Source organism: Chinchilla lanigera, unplaced genomic scaffold (genome assembly GCF_000276665.1).
Source record: "Chinchilla lanigera isolate Chin_1 unplaced genomic scaffold, ChiLan1.0 scaffold00056, whole genome shotgun sequence".
Classification (NCBI taxonomy): domain Eukaryota; kingdom Metazoa; phylum Chordata; class Mammalia; order Rodentia; family Chinchillidae; genus Chinchilla; species Chinchilla lanigera.
In genome coordinates, this window is record NW_004955457.1 from 4925312 (window position 1) to 4941307 (window position 15996).

The 15996-nt window shown below is 37.1% G+C and overlaps 1 protein-coding gene across 1 annotated transcript in view; it reads right to left on the reverse strand.

Moving 5' to 3' along the window:
* Cps1 (carbamoyl-phosphate synthase 1, mitochondrial) overlaps nt 1-15996 on the reverse strand; it is a 113269-nt gene that overhangs the window by 77196 nt on the left and 20077 nt on the right. The window contains exons 5-13 of the mRNA XM_005396941.2: nt 14295-14351; nt 11636-11728; nt 8560-8649; nt 6702-6830; nt 5994-6100; nt 5014-5152; nt 4245-4322; nt 2109-2207; nt 1110-1205 (exon numbers count right to left, since the gene is read on the reverse strand). Of these exons, the coding sequence (XP_005396998.1) occupies nt 1110-1205; nt 2109-2207; nt 4245-4322; nt 5014-5152; nt 5994-6100; nt 6702-6830; nt 8560-8649; nt 11636-11728; nt 14295-14351 (888 nt within the window). The remainder of the gene's footprint in view (nt 1-1109; nt 1206-2108; nt 2208-4244; nt 4323-5013; nt 5153-5993; nt 6101-6701; nt 6831-8559; nt 8650-11635; nt 11729-14294; nt 14352-15996) is intronic.

Genomic DNA, 15996 nt, shown 5'->3' on the forward strand with positions numbered 1-15996 from the left:
AGGAAGAAGGAAGGAAGGAAGGAAGGAAGAGAGAAAGAAAGAGAGAAAGAAAGAGGGGCTGGGAATTTAGCTCAACGGCAGAAGCGCCTGCCTGGCAAGCGCAAGGTCATGAGTTCAGTTCCCGGTACTGGAGAAAAACCAAAAACCAAAAAAAAAAGAAAGAAAGAAAGAAAGAAAGGAAGAAAGAAAGAAAGAAAGAAAGAAAGAAAGAAAGAAAGAAAGAAAGAAAGAAAGAAAGAAAGAAAACTTCAGTCAACTGCTTTCCATTCTCCTGCTGACACTGCCCTGCTGCTCTATACCAGCCAGGTCTCTGGCAAATGCCTTCACTGGGCAAAGCCTGAGACAAGGTCACTGGGTGCTCACATTGCCTCTGGATGGTCTGATTAGCACCAAGATACAGACAATGGGGAAAATAAGGATGCCAGAGAGGCCAATTTACCTCTTCAACAGATATACCTTAAACATACAACAGAATTCTTCTAAAGATTTATTACCATGGTTGAGATCTCAAGACAGACAAGAAATAGAGACTGCATCCTTCACTTCTAATTTCCTTTTTCACTTGAAAAATCCAACCAGCCCATCCATTTTTCCAAATCACTAATAAGGAACCGAGTGCCCTAGTGAAAGCTAATAATGCCTAGTGCACAGATGAAAACCACTGTTGCCCTCACTCTCCCAAAGGGAGCTTCCCACTTCCACTGTAGAGATCCCTGAAGCATCTTCACAGCATGGGAATTACTTTAAGCCACCAAGATGCTCAAACTCCCTCTCTCACATGAAAGATAAATATGTTTGACAAGTATATCACCTCCATAGGAATGAACAGTATCTTTAAATGTGACGTTGTTTTTTTCAGTATAAGTAGTCAATAACTTAAGTAACTTTGGGATCCAATGTAGCCTCTTTAATTGGTAGATATGCATATTTGAGAAAATGAAAATTTGAATGTGTGATCAAACTTCCCTTCATATAGATTTGTAAGGATAGTTACGAAAATAATGATAGTGACTTTGAAAAGAGGTACTGTCATAAATCTAAATTACAAAACACTAATTAGACTCATTAAGGAGAATATATTATTTCTAGTGGAGCTCATGTTCTCTCACCTTCATGGCTTTCACAGCTTGAGATCCCGAGTAATCAAATTCACCTGCCTGACCAATGGACAGACCTCCTGATCCCAGGATGAGGACTTTGGAAACCTACAGACAATATGAAAAAAGACAACGACTTTTATTACTAAATGATGGAAACAAGACATTTTCAGGAGGGTAGAAGATAAATTAGATGGCCCGAGTTTATGTAGTAATTTTAAGTATAATGTTTTGAAAAACATATTATGTGGGGGAAAAGTTTAATAATTTAAACATCTCTAATTTCACTGCACTTTCTGAAGTTCATGAACATGTTCTTAACAGAAATAAAAGAAATCCAAAAGACGTTTTACATTGACTTAAACATATGCAAATATCAAGAATTATCTGCACGAATATATGTGAATATATAGCTTTGTATATATGTACATATTGTTGAAAATACACATACATCCTTGTTTACATAACAATGGTGTTGGCCTGTATGTACTTTATGAAGAAAATGGGCAGATTAACATATACATAGCCAAATAAGTATTGAAGTCTTATGCTATATTAATCTGTATCTATTTGCCTTTTATTTTATATAAAATCATATCATTCATTTATGCTATTGAATAGTATTTCTTCCAATTGAAACAAAAATAATTCTACCAACTGTAATGACTCCATAGCCTGAATTGCATCTCAGATTACATAGGATTATAAAATTTTTAGTAATGTAAAATGCATCAAATTATAAGTGAATCACTTTTTTATTAAATTATATTAGTTCAAATATTCTGGAAGAAGTAAATTTTAAAAGATATTATTTTAAATGAAAATAGAACTCCAAACAATATCTTTAAGAACAATCCAAATACAGTAACTAGTTATGAAATAATAAGTAAAAACAATGTTCCCAATCATCTTTCATACAGATTCGTGTGATTTATATTATTCACTTAAAAATCAGCACATGATAAAGAAAATTCAAAAGCATATGCTAAAAGCAAGCTCACATATACAGACCTCAACTCGAGATGCAACCAGTGCTGGCTTCGGTAGAACAGATGTAACAGCGGTACCTTTTCCCTTCTTTATCAATGAAAAAAAGGAATCAAAGAGATACTAGAAAAGAAATATAACCAAGTTAGAAGCTAACAAGCTCCTCAGATTGCCAGGTAAAATACAGAGTACTAGTTAACTTGGAACTTCAGATAAGTAACAAGTATTGATTTTGTCAGTATATATTTCCAAGACATTATGTTTTTTTAGAAAAAGTTTTCCAACACAGTATGTGGGGATCTGTTATTGGTGTAAGTTTAAATTTTTTGATTTTTTATTTTTGTCAGTAACTAAATATCTATTACGATAAAAATTAGATCAAGTAAACATTTCTAACTGTTCCCTTCAAGTCTTAAAAAGAAGATGATTTCAGCAGAAAATAAAGATTCCATAGGCCTTCTGTAAATATCATTTTCAGCCCCTTCATTGTATATCATTTTCTTCAAAATCAAATTAGACTTAGACCAAAGAAATAAAACTGTATCACTTTGCATCTTAAAATTATACTGTTTTTAAAGTTTCTGCAAGCTCTAAAAGTAATCTCTAAAGATTAATCTTGAACACTACCAATGAGTTTTTTGTTTTTTCAGTAGACATGATAAATTTCAACAAAGGTATTCATTTTGTAATCATTTGGCAGGGAAAAAAGAGGATTAAATCATAGCACAAAGATTACATGGCCTAGTCTGAAGTGCTAATATGATTAATGATTTAAATTTTAAATTAAAAAAAAGCATGTGTCAGATGAAATATATAACTATTATTTACATGTTTCATCACAAATAGGCAGTATCATAGCAATTTTGACTATTAAGAACTAATGTTTTTTAGTGATATGAAAATACAAACTAAATACAAGTATCTGAAAAGGCCATTTAGATTTGAAAGAGCAGAATTTGTGGAAAGAAAATTCTTATTCTCCTCTTCATTTTACCAGGATGTCTTTTCTAAAAGTACCTATTGTTATGGCTTATGTCTAGATGTTCCCCCAAAGCTTCATGCAGGCATTGGGGCGGGAGTTTCAGAGGTGACTGGATCTAGAGTGTGTGATGCTGGAATTAAGGGTGGGTGATTACAAAATCAGTCCACTGGTTGGTTTGGCACCGCCCTAATCCTAGATAGAGTACAAAAGGGGTAGAAAGATGCTGTTAAGGCCCCTGTTACTTAACTACATTCTGCCCAACAGGAACTGTTTTCCTTGGCCAGGCCACCCTGCCTTGGAGCCAGCTAATTATAGACGGCCCACTATGAACTGTTGCCCTCTGCCATGTGCCACTCTGCCTTAGAGCCAGCCAACCTCGGACTGAAACCTCTACAAACCGTGAGCTAAATAAACCTTCCCTCCCTTAACTTTGGGTATTGGGTATTTTGTCTCAGCAACTGGAAAAGTACCTAAGACTATCATCAGGGAGGAGCTATCAATACTGCTACTGGAGGTCCCTAGGTGTGACACAGGAAGAAACACAGCACACTTTCATGATTTTTCCAGGTGACACTGTGAGCTTGTATTTTGGAAAGCTGTGCTTCAACACTGAACCAAGAGCTCACATTCAAAAGTAAAAATATTCAGATTAGGAACAAAACTCTTGGAAGCATTCCTTTTGGTTCTTTTCTTAAGCCATCTAAAGGGCATGAATGTGCCAGCAGCCCTCACTCTCCCCTCACCCCGTCCCTCTTCTTCCTTTCGCTGGTGTTTATTCTCCTTTAGTGGCTATACAACCAGTTGCCATAGGGATTTTTTTGAACTCACAGATGGGGGATTAAAATTTCATTTCAGTTATGAGAAGGAGAGAGCAAGAGGGAATTCATTTGCATAGCACAACAATTGTAAATTTCAAGACTAAACATATTAGAATGATAATGGGTTTTAATAAAAATAGCATCATAGCATTTCTTCAGGTTTTTTAAGGGTTTTCCCTCTTTTAAAAAAAGATTGTAATTTACTCCGTGATATTCATGAGGAAATTTTAATACAGAATATGTGTTACCAAAGCACTTTTCTTGAGACTATTCTGCACCAAGATTATCTGCAACGATTATTTTCATTGCTTGAGTTTTCACAGAAATACATTTTTGAAGGCCTTTGTCTTTCTGACATACCTCAGTGTCTGTGGGCCCTGGGCTGACCTCTGGGTGGAACTGCACAGCGAAAAAGGGCTTTCCCTCGTGCATAATCCCCTGCAGGAACAAGAAACAGAAAGAAATTCCTCCTGTCACAACAAATGTCAACTGTGGCCGTGTGTTACTACATAAACAATGCAGCTCAAATGAAAAAGGAAAAACTGAGTTAAATGCTAAATAGCATTCTGAAAACCAACAGTACTATTAAGAAACATGACTGGAGATTCTAAGAACTAACATATCAGAATCTGGGGTAAGGAATTTTAGGTAAGAATCTTGGGAAATGAACCAGTGAAGACTAAAATGAATGTGGTTCCCTGTAACAAAAAAAAAAAAAAAAATGATCCCTAGCTTTTGGAGCCCCTGTGGGCTCTGCTCAAGATAAACCTCAATTCTATTATTTCCAGCTTCTAGACTATTTCTCCAAGTATCTTCTCAAGAGCTGTTCCAGTGCTGAGTCCCAGAACTGGGCCGAAATAGGTCTGAACTAACAGCCTTTAACAATGAATGTGGAAAGTGACTGTTGATTAAGGATGCAAACAGTGAATCATAATGAGTCAAGTGAGGAAAAAATAAGAAAGAAATTATTTTCTGAAGCGTGGAGGACTATGGGAAATGACATATGAAGTTCCTCCATACCCACACACCCAAACATTCCACACAAACAGGAAACCACATCTGCCTTAGGGAGTATTAAAAGCCCTGAATTTTTCACTGTCACCAGAACAGATGTATAGACATCGCTCACCTCATTTGTTTGATCGTTGATATTCACAAAAAGTGGTTTCCAGCCAGCAGGGAGGGTGTTGTCCAGAGCATAGCCGTGATTCTGAGCAGTAATGAAAGCCTGTCTATTTGTGATGTTTAAAACAGGCTGATTCTGCCCTCTGCAGAGAAAAGAGGAAAAAGAATACAAGGGGAAAGAGGAAAGAGTATACATGCATTAGTTACAAAGTAGTGAACAAGAAAAGCCTCTTAAAACTCAAAAGTTTCAATTGCTTAGCGAAAAATCGCTTTGTGAGAAAAGTCACAGATTGTTAATCTCAATAATTTTAGCAACAAAAATCAATTCAGGAAGCTTTGTCGTGTGTTAAATATCAGGTCTATTAAATCCCTATAATCGGTTTTAGAAAAGCACTCATAACTAAAAGAGTTTCTCACTAGCATAACAGAAACAGACAAATGTAAGTGACTTATTTTAAGTAATTTTAAAGCCAGAGGAGAATTCTTGGGAGAAAATAATCAGACAACTATGCAGACCTGAATTATTTTGAATTGTAATTCATGTGGGGGAGGGTGGGCTGTGAGGGAGCACCTGGCCTTGAATAAATTAACATCATCTGATGCAAAGAAGTGAAACAAAAGGGATCTGAACAGTTCTCAGTTCTTAAGTCAACTAGCTTCTTAAAGTGTTATCGATTCCCTGAAATCGAGCTTCAAATCAGAACCATTTCCCCTGTTGTACCATTTGATTGAGTATTCTAACCTCAATTTATGCCAGGGAAAGGAAAATAACCTTAAACTGTAGCATAGTTATCGTTAGGGAAGGCTGCCTTTCACAAATGCAGTTAAAAGTGGTATCAGGCAGTCAGAGAAGTGTGAGCTATGTAATAGGATGGTTATCCATGTATCCTGAAGAAATGACATATAGGTTTTCTTAGTCAGTTGTGTTTGGCTACCATGATATTTTAGAGTGAATTTGACCATAAACAAGGAGAACTGCCTTACCTGTTGGCCATGGGCATCTTGTAGGATTTGGCACCGGCAGCTAACCCTGTTATTAGATTTCCCGTACTGATCCCGAACAATGGCTCTTTGCGATCACTCTCCAAAACCTAAATCCGAGAGGATGATTATTAACCTAGCACACAGCTCCAAAAGATTTCACTTCCCACTGAAAGGATAAAAATGAAGCATCCTTCTTTTGCTTTCTTAATGAACAAGGTAAAGGAAATAGCAACTGAGTTAAAAGTTAGAATCTAAGAGACATGATTGATGAATTTATCTCAGTAAAATTCAATTAGGTGTACTTGACATTCAGACTCAACCAAATTTAATGGAATTCTTCTTTGGAAACATGAAGGTCTTTTAGGTCACCAGGCTGTGGTGAGGAACCTGAGCCATCATTTTGCAATTGTAAGGAAAGATACATGTGAAGATTGGTTCCAGCCCCTTTAACTAAAAGACAGGAGCCTAAAGAAAAGTTCCTCTAGAATTCTCTCCATGTTGGGTTCCCCAAAGAATATCTATGCTTCCTCTAGAATTCTCTCCATGTTGGGTTCCCCAAAGAATATCTATGCTAAAATTGCCTCAAAGGTCACAAATCCAAGTACTAACAAATCACTGAATCAAAGGTGGCCCTCACCCCTCTACAAACACACACACACACACACACACACACACACACACACACACATTTCCCCAAGTTTACTGCACCTTTTTCACATTCTGAATTAGTGGCTGTGCAAGAGTGGGGTCCCCAGGTCCTCCCGCAATCAGAAGCCCATCATACTCCATCTGAGTGAAGTCATAATTCCAGGGAACTAAATGCACTTCTGCTCCTCGCTGGAAAAGAAACACAAGAGATGATATATGACATTTTCTCTAGCCAAAATGTACTTGACTAATCCTTCACTAAAGAAAAGGAAAATATTACAGACAATTTAAATACAAAATACTAAGCATAAAGTTCTTTGAGTGGCTAATTGTGTTTTATGTGATAGAAATGGAGCCACTGGTCAATAAAAGGTGAAGGGGAAAGGCCACTGAAATTTTCATTCTGAAAAGATAGGTAAACCACTTTTGCGTATTTCATGCATAGTCTCAGTGCATCTGCGTGGGTACAGGGTACCCTCACTAGCTATGGGACAGAGTTACAAGCAAAGAAACACCCGTTTCCTACAGCATTTAAGTTAGCCCACCACACGCCTTTTCCTCTTTTGCCTTTTCTATCTGATTAAATTTTAATGAACTTTCTTTCCTAGGGTTTGCTCTTGTTATGTATGTTCTGAGGGAGGAAAATGGAGCTTTTTGTTATAAAAGTATATAGGAAAGTACTTTTGAGTTTTCCCTTTAGGCATTTCTGAGAAGGACTTGAGAAAAATGTTTATTTGAAGGTTTTTCCAAGAAATACCAACAGGATAGAGAAGTGACACTGTGGGACACCCACAATGTGGAACATAGTAAGGATTACATTATGAAGCAGCCACTGCTGTGGACTCCTGGAGATTAAGTTCGTTGGAGAACTCTGAGTGCCACTGTGAAGGCCTTAGTGATTTCCCACCCCTGGGACTAAAGAAGTCCACATTGACTCTGGTCATTGGTTGTGGGCTCTCCAAGGAAATTTGTATGCATTTCCTGACATCTAGCAGGCTCCAACCAACAAAAGATATCCCTTAGGCAGAGAGACGTAAGAAGTCTGCAACTAGAAAATAGGTGACATGAATTAAAATGGTAAGATGAGATTGGAACTTAGGTAGGCCACCCACAGTATCTGCAACTGAAAGAAACCAGTGCAAATTTTATTAATAAAATGGACAAGAATTTGAAATGATCATTTAGATATTGCTGATATTCTCTAACAATAAGAAAGTGGGTTGAAGAATGCCTCTATACCTGGTTAATCTGGTGTTTGATTTTGCTTTTTATGTGCTGAAGATCGAAACCAAGGCCTTGCACATATTTAACAAGTACTCTACCATTGATCTATGCCACCAGCGCTAATAACTTGGTGCTATAGAAGCCTATATATGTCTGAGAAAGACAGAGATGGAAGTGGAGTGCCTTAAATATACAGAGACAGAGACAGACAGAACCTGGAAGTGGGAGGGGAACAAGGAGAAAATATTATACTGGTTAAATTCTGCTTAAAATTTTTAAAGTTTAATTTTATTAGGTTTTCTGGAAGTTGATATAAAAGCTCTACGAAATTTTTTACTATAACAGAGCATAAAACCTGCAAATTTGTGATACATGATAAATAAGTGGAAGAACTGTCAGACAACTTTGGCTTTGGTCGTCTTTAAACCTTAATAAGAGTGAATGTGGTAGGTCTCAAAATGTTAGTCAGTAAGTGGTAAGAACAGTCATCAGTTTTGTCCCATGTTTTTATGTTCTTGAGGGTTTTTTTTTTTTAACAAAGCTGTCTGTATCTTTAATTTGAATAGGGATAGATCAAAGGCACCAAGAAGAGACATTCTGAAGGAATTCACCAGTTTCCTCTGAAACCCAGGAAATCAGTTGAACACTAACAAGCAATAGTAGCCCTGCCCTTGAGATGGGACAAAGTACTTACCTTTACTAGCAGGCGGATGACGTTGTTTTTTATCCCACAGTCTACAGCTACCACTTTCGTGGGGTTTCCTTTGCCATACACCTTGACATCCTGCCGTTTTAAAAACCGAAAAGTCAGAGGGAATTCCCCACTACAAGCCACAGACTATGTCACAAATGCAACTGGGAACTCTTTGCACTTACATTGGTTAAAATATTCATCATTAGCTACTTGAAAATGAGGGGGAGTTAACACTAAACGTCAGAAAGGCACAAGTGCCATAGCCTACATCTTTTTATGAGAAAAACGTATTTTACTCTTTCACATTCTCTTGATTGCAGTAATAACAGATTCCTAAGAAAGTGGTTGCTTCCATAGGCAACAACCAGCTTTTCTATGTTTCACTTCATTAACAATGGAATTTATTGTTGCCTCTTCATAGCACTAGACAGATGTGGTAATAGACACATCATGTTTTAAATACCACTTGATCCTCAAATGGCGATAAAGATCAGATGGGGTAGAGCTGAATCACTGTACATTAGACTCTTGCAGTGAGGCTAAATGGATAAAATCAGTACAAGACAGGAATTGCTAAGCTAGTGTAGGCCTCTGGTCCCTTTAGGTTACAGTGCCATCGTTTGCATTTAAATGGTAGATCTCATAAAAGGATCACAGAACATATCATAATCGTTATCTATGCCTTAAGCACTGCTCAGAGGCAGATCGATTTTCACAGGCACTTACACAAGAGGCAGCCCTGAAAGTCATAAAAGGAGAAAGAACAGAAATAGAGGAGAAGCCTAAAGGGCCACGTGGCCACACTGTTTCTGATTTCAGGGGTCAGCAAGCACATCTGGATTTAGGATGATTTTATAGTTTACCAAAGCTTTTATATTAAAGGTACAACCTGAATGTGTAAAAGAGCATTTTACTTTAACTGAAATGTCTGGCTCTCCACAAAGTCTGTATAGAAGGCGATATCATAGTCCTCGTCCTTCATGTGAAAAGAATGTGTTGATATTATTTTCCTCCTGCTGACTACTTTGGAAAAAAATATCCCTAGTTTTGCAATAATCTTAGGAATTATTGTGGAATTGATCGATGAATGCTACAAGTAATCTTCCCCACCTGATAATTTGAAAGCTATAGATTCATTCTTAACCTTAGACTTCTACTACAAAGTAAAGCAATATTACCATTTAGCTATAGCTACATCAAATTGCAATGAAAGACAATGAATAGTTATCAACATTTCCAAGACATATAATCAAATAGTCACAAGGTATATGTAATCCCTAAATCAAATACACCTTTTTATCAAGTAAAATTCTTTAAAATAATTTCATTGCAGTGACATTAAGAAACAGCCAATTTTGACCACTCAACTTGATCTCAAAAAGTTAAAAATGTAGTCATACTCATTTTTGCTCATCTTTACACAAACACAGCAGTTATCTCTCAGCATAGGTAGTTGCTTTCAGGGCCTTGTCAGGTACCAAAAGCCAGAGATGCTCAAGCCATTTTATAATAAAATGGTGTAGTATTTGCAAAGAAAGTACGTATACCCTCCAGCATACTTTACGTCCCTAGATTACTTCCAATACTTGATACAATGTAAATGCTACAGTGTTAATAGCTGTTACACCATATTATTTAGGGAATAATGACAACTAAAACATTTGTACATGTTCAGTAGAGACACAGGATTTTTGTTTGTCTTTTGTTCTGGAATTTTTTATTATTTTCAGTCATGTTGGTGGAATCCACAGATGTAGATCTTGCAGATACAGAGGGGCCACTGTACACACTCTCCATAGAGAATGACAGAAGTTATGCGAGACCTCAAAGACATGATAGCAGGAATTTGCCTTAGGACTACTCAGGAAAGGAATGCATCAGGCACTGTTTTTCAATCTTGTTTGTCCACAGAATTTTTTAAGGTGACTTTCTCCAGGCCAGGGCTCCTCACATTTGGAAAATGCCACATTAACCTTCTAGTTACTTGATCCCCTGCCCGATCCACCTGTGCTTTGCTCCAGCATGATACTAAATGTGGTCCCCGTAGCTTCCAATATTGCTGGTCAGCCAGCAACACGCTCTATCCTCAGTCCATCTTCACTCCTCATGACCGAATCTGTGAACCTATATGTGCGAGTCCTTCAGTTCGGCCATATCAAACTGCACATAACTCTTCAACCAAACTTTAGCTTCACATCTCTGTGGTTCACAGAGGCATTCTTTCTGCATGAAACATAGTTCTCATTCTCCACTTCTATAACTAAACTATAGGCTCTCTGTGTCTCCTACTAAGACTAAAACTTTTGCAGCGCCTTCTCTGATGCACCTGTCCCATTTTGGTGCTGCCTGTACATGCCCCGTGACATCCTGTGCATATCACTAAAGAGCATTTATCACAGAATTCTGTACGTGGTAATTTGCTTGCTTGCTTGTCCCATCAGATTATTATGCTTTCCAAGGACAAATAATGTAGCTCAAGATGCTCACTCATACCTGCACTGATATTCAATCAAGGCCAACAACATATCTTTGAAAAATGGGCTCTACACTCTCTTGCAAATATACACTAAACATATATCAATATGGGGTGGCACAGTAGTCATCACAAACATTAATTTTTGAAGTCAGTCATAATACAATAAGTCATTAATGGGAAGGAATACTTTCCCTGCATAAAATGACCAGAGACTGACTACTGTGTCTGATTTTTATGATATTCCATTGGCTTTCTGGCAGGATAGTGGCCCTTATTTCTTTTCAATTCACTACTCCTTTATTTAAAATTATTAAGACCTTAACCTAAAGAATAAGAAAAGGATATAGAAGACTAAACAATAATAGCCACTCTCTAAATCAGGGCATGAAGGTTTCCATATAAACCTATAAGTAAAAGTTATAACTTTGAATGCATTGATTTTGCAATGTATATTTTAGCTGCTATCAGATCCATTTTCCACATCAACTCTGGTGCTTCTAAAAAATAACCTAGGCCTAAATAAAAATGTTAATACTGCAGAAAAAGTAAGTCTAAGGTGAATGAGACAAAAGCTACAAAATATGAAGGAAAATCTCTCACCTTGGTTGAAACCTCAGCAATCAAATTCTGTTTATTTGGATCCACAAACTCCACAGGCTGACCTTCAAATTCAATCTTCCCAAGCATGGTACCCTATCAAATTAAAAAAATTAGACAGATAAAAGGAGGCAATGAGGTAGGTGCTGACAGGATAATCTCACGGGGACTTTAAACAGCTGCTCCAAGATTTAGATGTCTTTATAAATAGCTATAACTATCATTAGAAGATCTCCATCTTCCCCAACTGGAAAATGAAGTAATTTGCACATACACATTGGGAAATATTCTAGGAAATATAATTAGTTCTTTCAGGGCAGAGGCCATGGGAAAGTGTAGGCAAAGCTGAAAGGCATCAGAATTCAGGTCACCAAGTCACATGCTAGTACACACTAAAGTATTTAGTGCCCCTTTGACTCCATGGTGCATAGCACACAAAGACATTTCACAGGAGATGTGTGCAAAATAATCCACTGGGGAGAGAAAGTGGAAATTTAAAAGAATGAAAACTTACTACACTCTTTTATAACATTAGCTCAGGCTGGGGATATAGTTCAGCTGCACAAGCACCTACCCAACAAGGGCAAGATCCGGAGTTCGGTTCCAGGTACCAAAAAAAAATTAGCTCACAAAAAGGGTGAGATGAAACATCATGAGATTCTAGGATTTTCTTTCTTTCTTTCTTTCTTTCTTTCTTTCTTTCTTTCTTTCTTTTTTTTTTTTTGTCTTTTTTGCCTTTTTGAGACAGGGTCTCACGATCTCACTATGCAGTCTAGGTTGGCCTTGAGCTCGTTTTGTAGCCCAGGCTGGCCTCAAACTCACAATGATCCTCCTGCCTCAGCCTCCTGAGTGTTGGGATTACAGATGTGCATGCCCCAACACGCCTGGCTAGGATTTTCAATAAAAGTATGTACAGCTTTAGACATGCTAATATCCCAGATGTTTCCATGGGTCTGAACTTTAAAGAATGTTCAACACTCCATGAAGTTTTCACAAATGAGTTCATTTTCCTTTTATACTTATTCTTTGCAGAAGTCACTTAGTGAATGAGGGTAGAAAAAGCCAACACACCATGGAGGCATGATGGTCATTTCAGTACAAAGAGTAAAATCTGGGAAATGTAACCAAAACCTCCTTTACTTCCACACTGCATTACTAAATTTCATGATAGCATATACTCAGTTTTTAAAACCAAGTTACATAGTCTCTTGACTATATTTATGATCCTTAATACTGCTATTTGTTTCTCCCCTTTTTCTTAAAACATATTGAATTAAATACAATCTTTTCAACCTATTATTACTACAAGTAAAAGCTATAATAGATACTTTTGCTATGAACTAACATTGTTTATAAACACATAAAACAGGCAGTACTGCTATTTGATCTGTGCTAATCTATTCTGGAAATTTTTTTAGAAGTCAAACTGCCTGTGATAAAAGGAGACTTTATCTAACCTACCGCATCATCCTATCATCCATCGCTATCTTCCTGGTGGTCATAGATAGGTAGCTATACTGTTATGCCCAAAGCCTGCTCTTTCTGCTTACAGAGACCCGGTGTCAATACACAATTGCTTTTGGTATCTTGGGGGGACTGGGTCCAAGACCCTCCTGAAATACGATAATCTGAGGCTGTTTTAGTCCCTTATATAAATCCTCCAGTTTACTTTAAATCACCTCCAGATTACTTATAGTGCTTAAAAAGTAAATTCTGTAAAAATAGCTCTTTCTACTGTATCATTTAGTAATAAAACAAGACTCGAAGCACAATTTTTCCCAAAAATTTTGTTGCTTCTGTCAATGTGGATGCCACTGATACAGAAGACCAATTCTGTGTTCTAACAAGGAATCCACAACAGATTTTACTGAAGAATCTGCTTCACATTTGTACTTTCAAATTTTTATCATAAATTTTTTATGTAATACCATTCCATGAGAAAGCTTGAGCTGCATTTGAAGAACTTAGTTAATATTGGTGAGGGAGTGTTTCTTTCTGATTACGAATATAAAGACATCATTTAGGAAAAAAGTGTTAACTTTTAGCAAGAAGTAAGCAGGTGGCAGTGAGATATTTTCAGAGGAGGGGTCAGGTGTTGCAGCAATCAGGTAAAAAAGCAAAAGGTAAACTTTCCTTTCACCACCTTAGTCACTAAAATAAAGATAATATAATTGAGATAATGCATGCAAGGCTCACTTGGCACACCAATGAAATATAACGCACTAATTTTTGGGGTAATTCCTCCCAGAGAACTAAATCATTAACTGAATCACTGCTGTATACTTTCTGATTTGGATTCTTCAGCAGGCAGATTTTCAGTTTAGGTAAAATTGTCATGCACTTGTCACCTTTTCTACTGGTCTTACTAGTCCTGTCCTGTCCCATGAGCTGAATTATGAATGTCTCCACTTGTCGGTGCAATCAACACATAGTGAGCACTCAATAAACTCCTGCGTGGTGAATTAATCTCAGGTCTACCCAGTTGCAAACATACCAATCAAGTATTCTGTCTTGAGAACTACACTAGAAAGAGTAAAGCAAAGTGAGAGACCCAAGGAGAAGAGGCTGGCAGGATTTGCTTTTACATGCTGATGGGTCCCTTAAGAACTGAGGGCAAAAGTATGTGAAGAAATGTAGACTTGGCTAAAGACGATGATCACACCTTCTCCCGAATTATTTTCGTCAGCATTCTTGTATCCACGCCATAAATTGCAGGAACCTATAAGAAAAAAAAATCATTGTGACAGTGAAATTGGAGGAAATTAGATACAGCATATTGTTTTCAAGTTACAAACTTGGCCTCATCTATCTTCTTGAGCAGTAAATAATTTCCTCACTCCTTCTTTTCTTTGACCCAGGGTGACTGTGTTGTCAGAACACAGTAAATTGCTGCTCCAGTAGGGCACAGGACTCTTACTACCCAGGCCTTTCCTCAAAATAAAAAATGAGATATTCTGAAGATTAATCTGCTGCAACTTTCTTGCTGTTAACCTAGGATGTTAAATAAATAATAGTTTATATGTAAATTGTATTTCTTTTGAAACAATAGAGCATGCATGTATGTACATGCATAGTGTTTGAAAAATGTATAATTTCTTATATCTGCTATATGTACAAAATATATATTTTGAAACAACAGAAGCAGTGAATTTCATAATCAATAATTTATGAATCTCTGCACTGAGTCAAACATTCCTGGCACACAGTAGGCACTCAGTACATTTTTTTTTCTGACGGGCTCTGTCAAGTAGTATTGTTGTATTAACACCTGCCCAACCTCTTGTTAAACCAGGAAGCACTTCCACCAGAAATCAGCAACACAAGATTCAGTTGCCATCTTGAACCCTTTTCTAGTCTCTGTGCCTGTCACCGTGGGAGAAGATTAAAACTCCATTTAAAAAACAAATTAGCAAGCCATGGGTTCAGCTCACATTAAAAAAAAAAAAATTCTTCCAACATAAAGAAGTTATAGAATGAGGTGTCCTGAATAACCCAAAGGAAATATTAAAAAAAAGTTTTCTGAATGATCAGTATGGAAATTAGCTAAGTAATGAAAATAAATCAGATAATGTCTGAGAAGAAAATGGTGATGGTAGAGGACATGATATAGGCGACTTCTCCCTTTTCTATTAAAAAAATGAAACTTTCTAAAGCAGGATTTTTCTTGTTGCTAAAAACAGCACTTAGCCCCACTGAGTAGACACCCATTGGGGAGATAGCCCTTTCTTGTAAACCTGTTCTATCAATCACGGGTCCTGCAGCAGCTTAACTAAAAGCAACTACAGTAACACTGGAGATGAAGCTAAATATAGTTCATTAGTATGTATTAAGGACTACTTCATTAACATTAAGGACTTCCAACTTTCACACAAGGTGAATCCTCTTATTTGATTAGAAGTTAATAACTTAAGTATGGAAAGTGTAATACAAGGTTTTATAATCTTTTTCCTACATCCCATAAATGATATTATCTAAGTCTGAAGTATTGTATGGAATGATTACGTGGCCTGCACAGCCAGTTATTCTGTAGAACCAGCACTAGAAACCGTGAAGCAAGCTGCATAACTCTTTCCTGGATACAAGGGCAGGGAGGATTTAGGTTGCTCAAGAGAATAGAAAACTAAAATGTTCCCTACCCCCATTACCAAATGAGAAATACAGCCAAGCATGTATGAGTGCCACCTTGTGGATAAATTGAATATATGCGGCTCTCTGTGTTTAAAGGAGGAGACTGGATAGTTAGGCCTATTATAGCAAAAGAAAAAAAGGAAAGGAAAGGAAAGGAAAGGAAAGGAAAGGAAAGGAAAGGAAAGGAAAGGAAAGGAAAGGAAAGGAAAGGAAAGGAAAGGAAAGGAAAGGAAAGG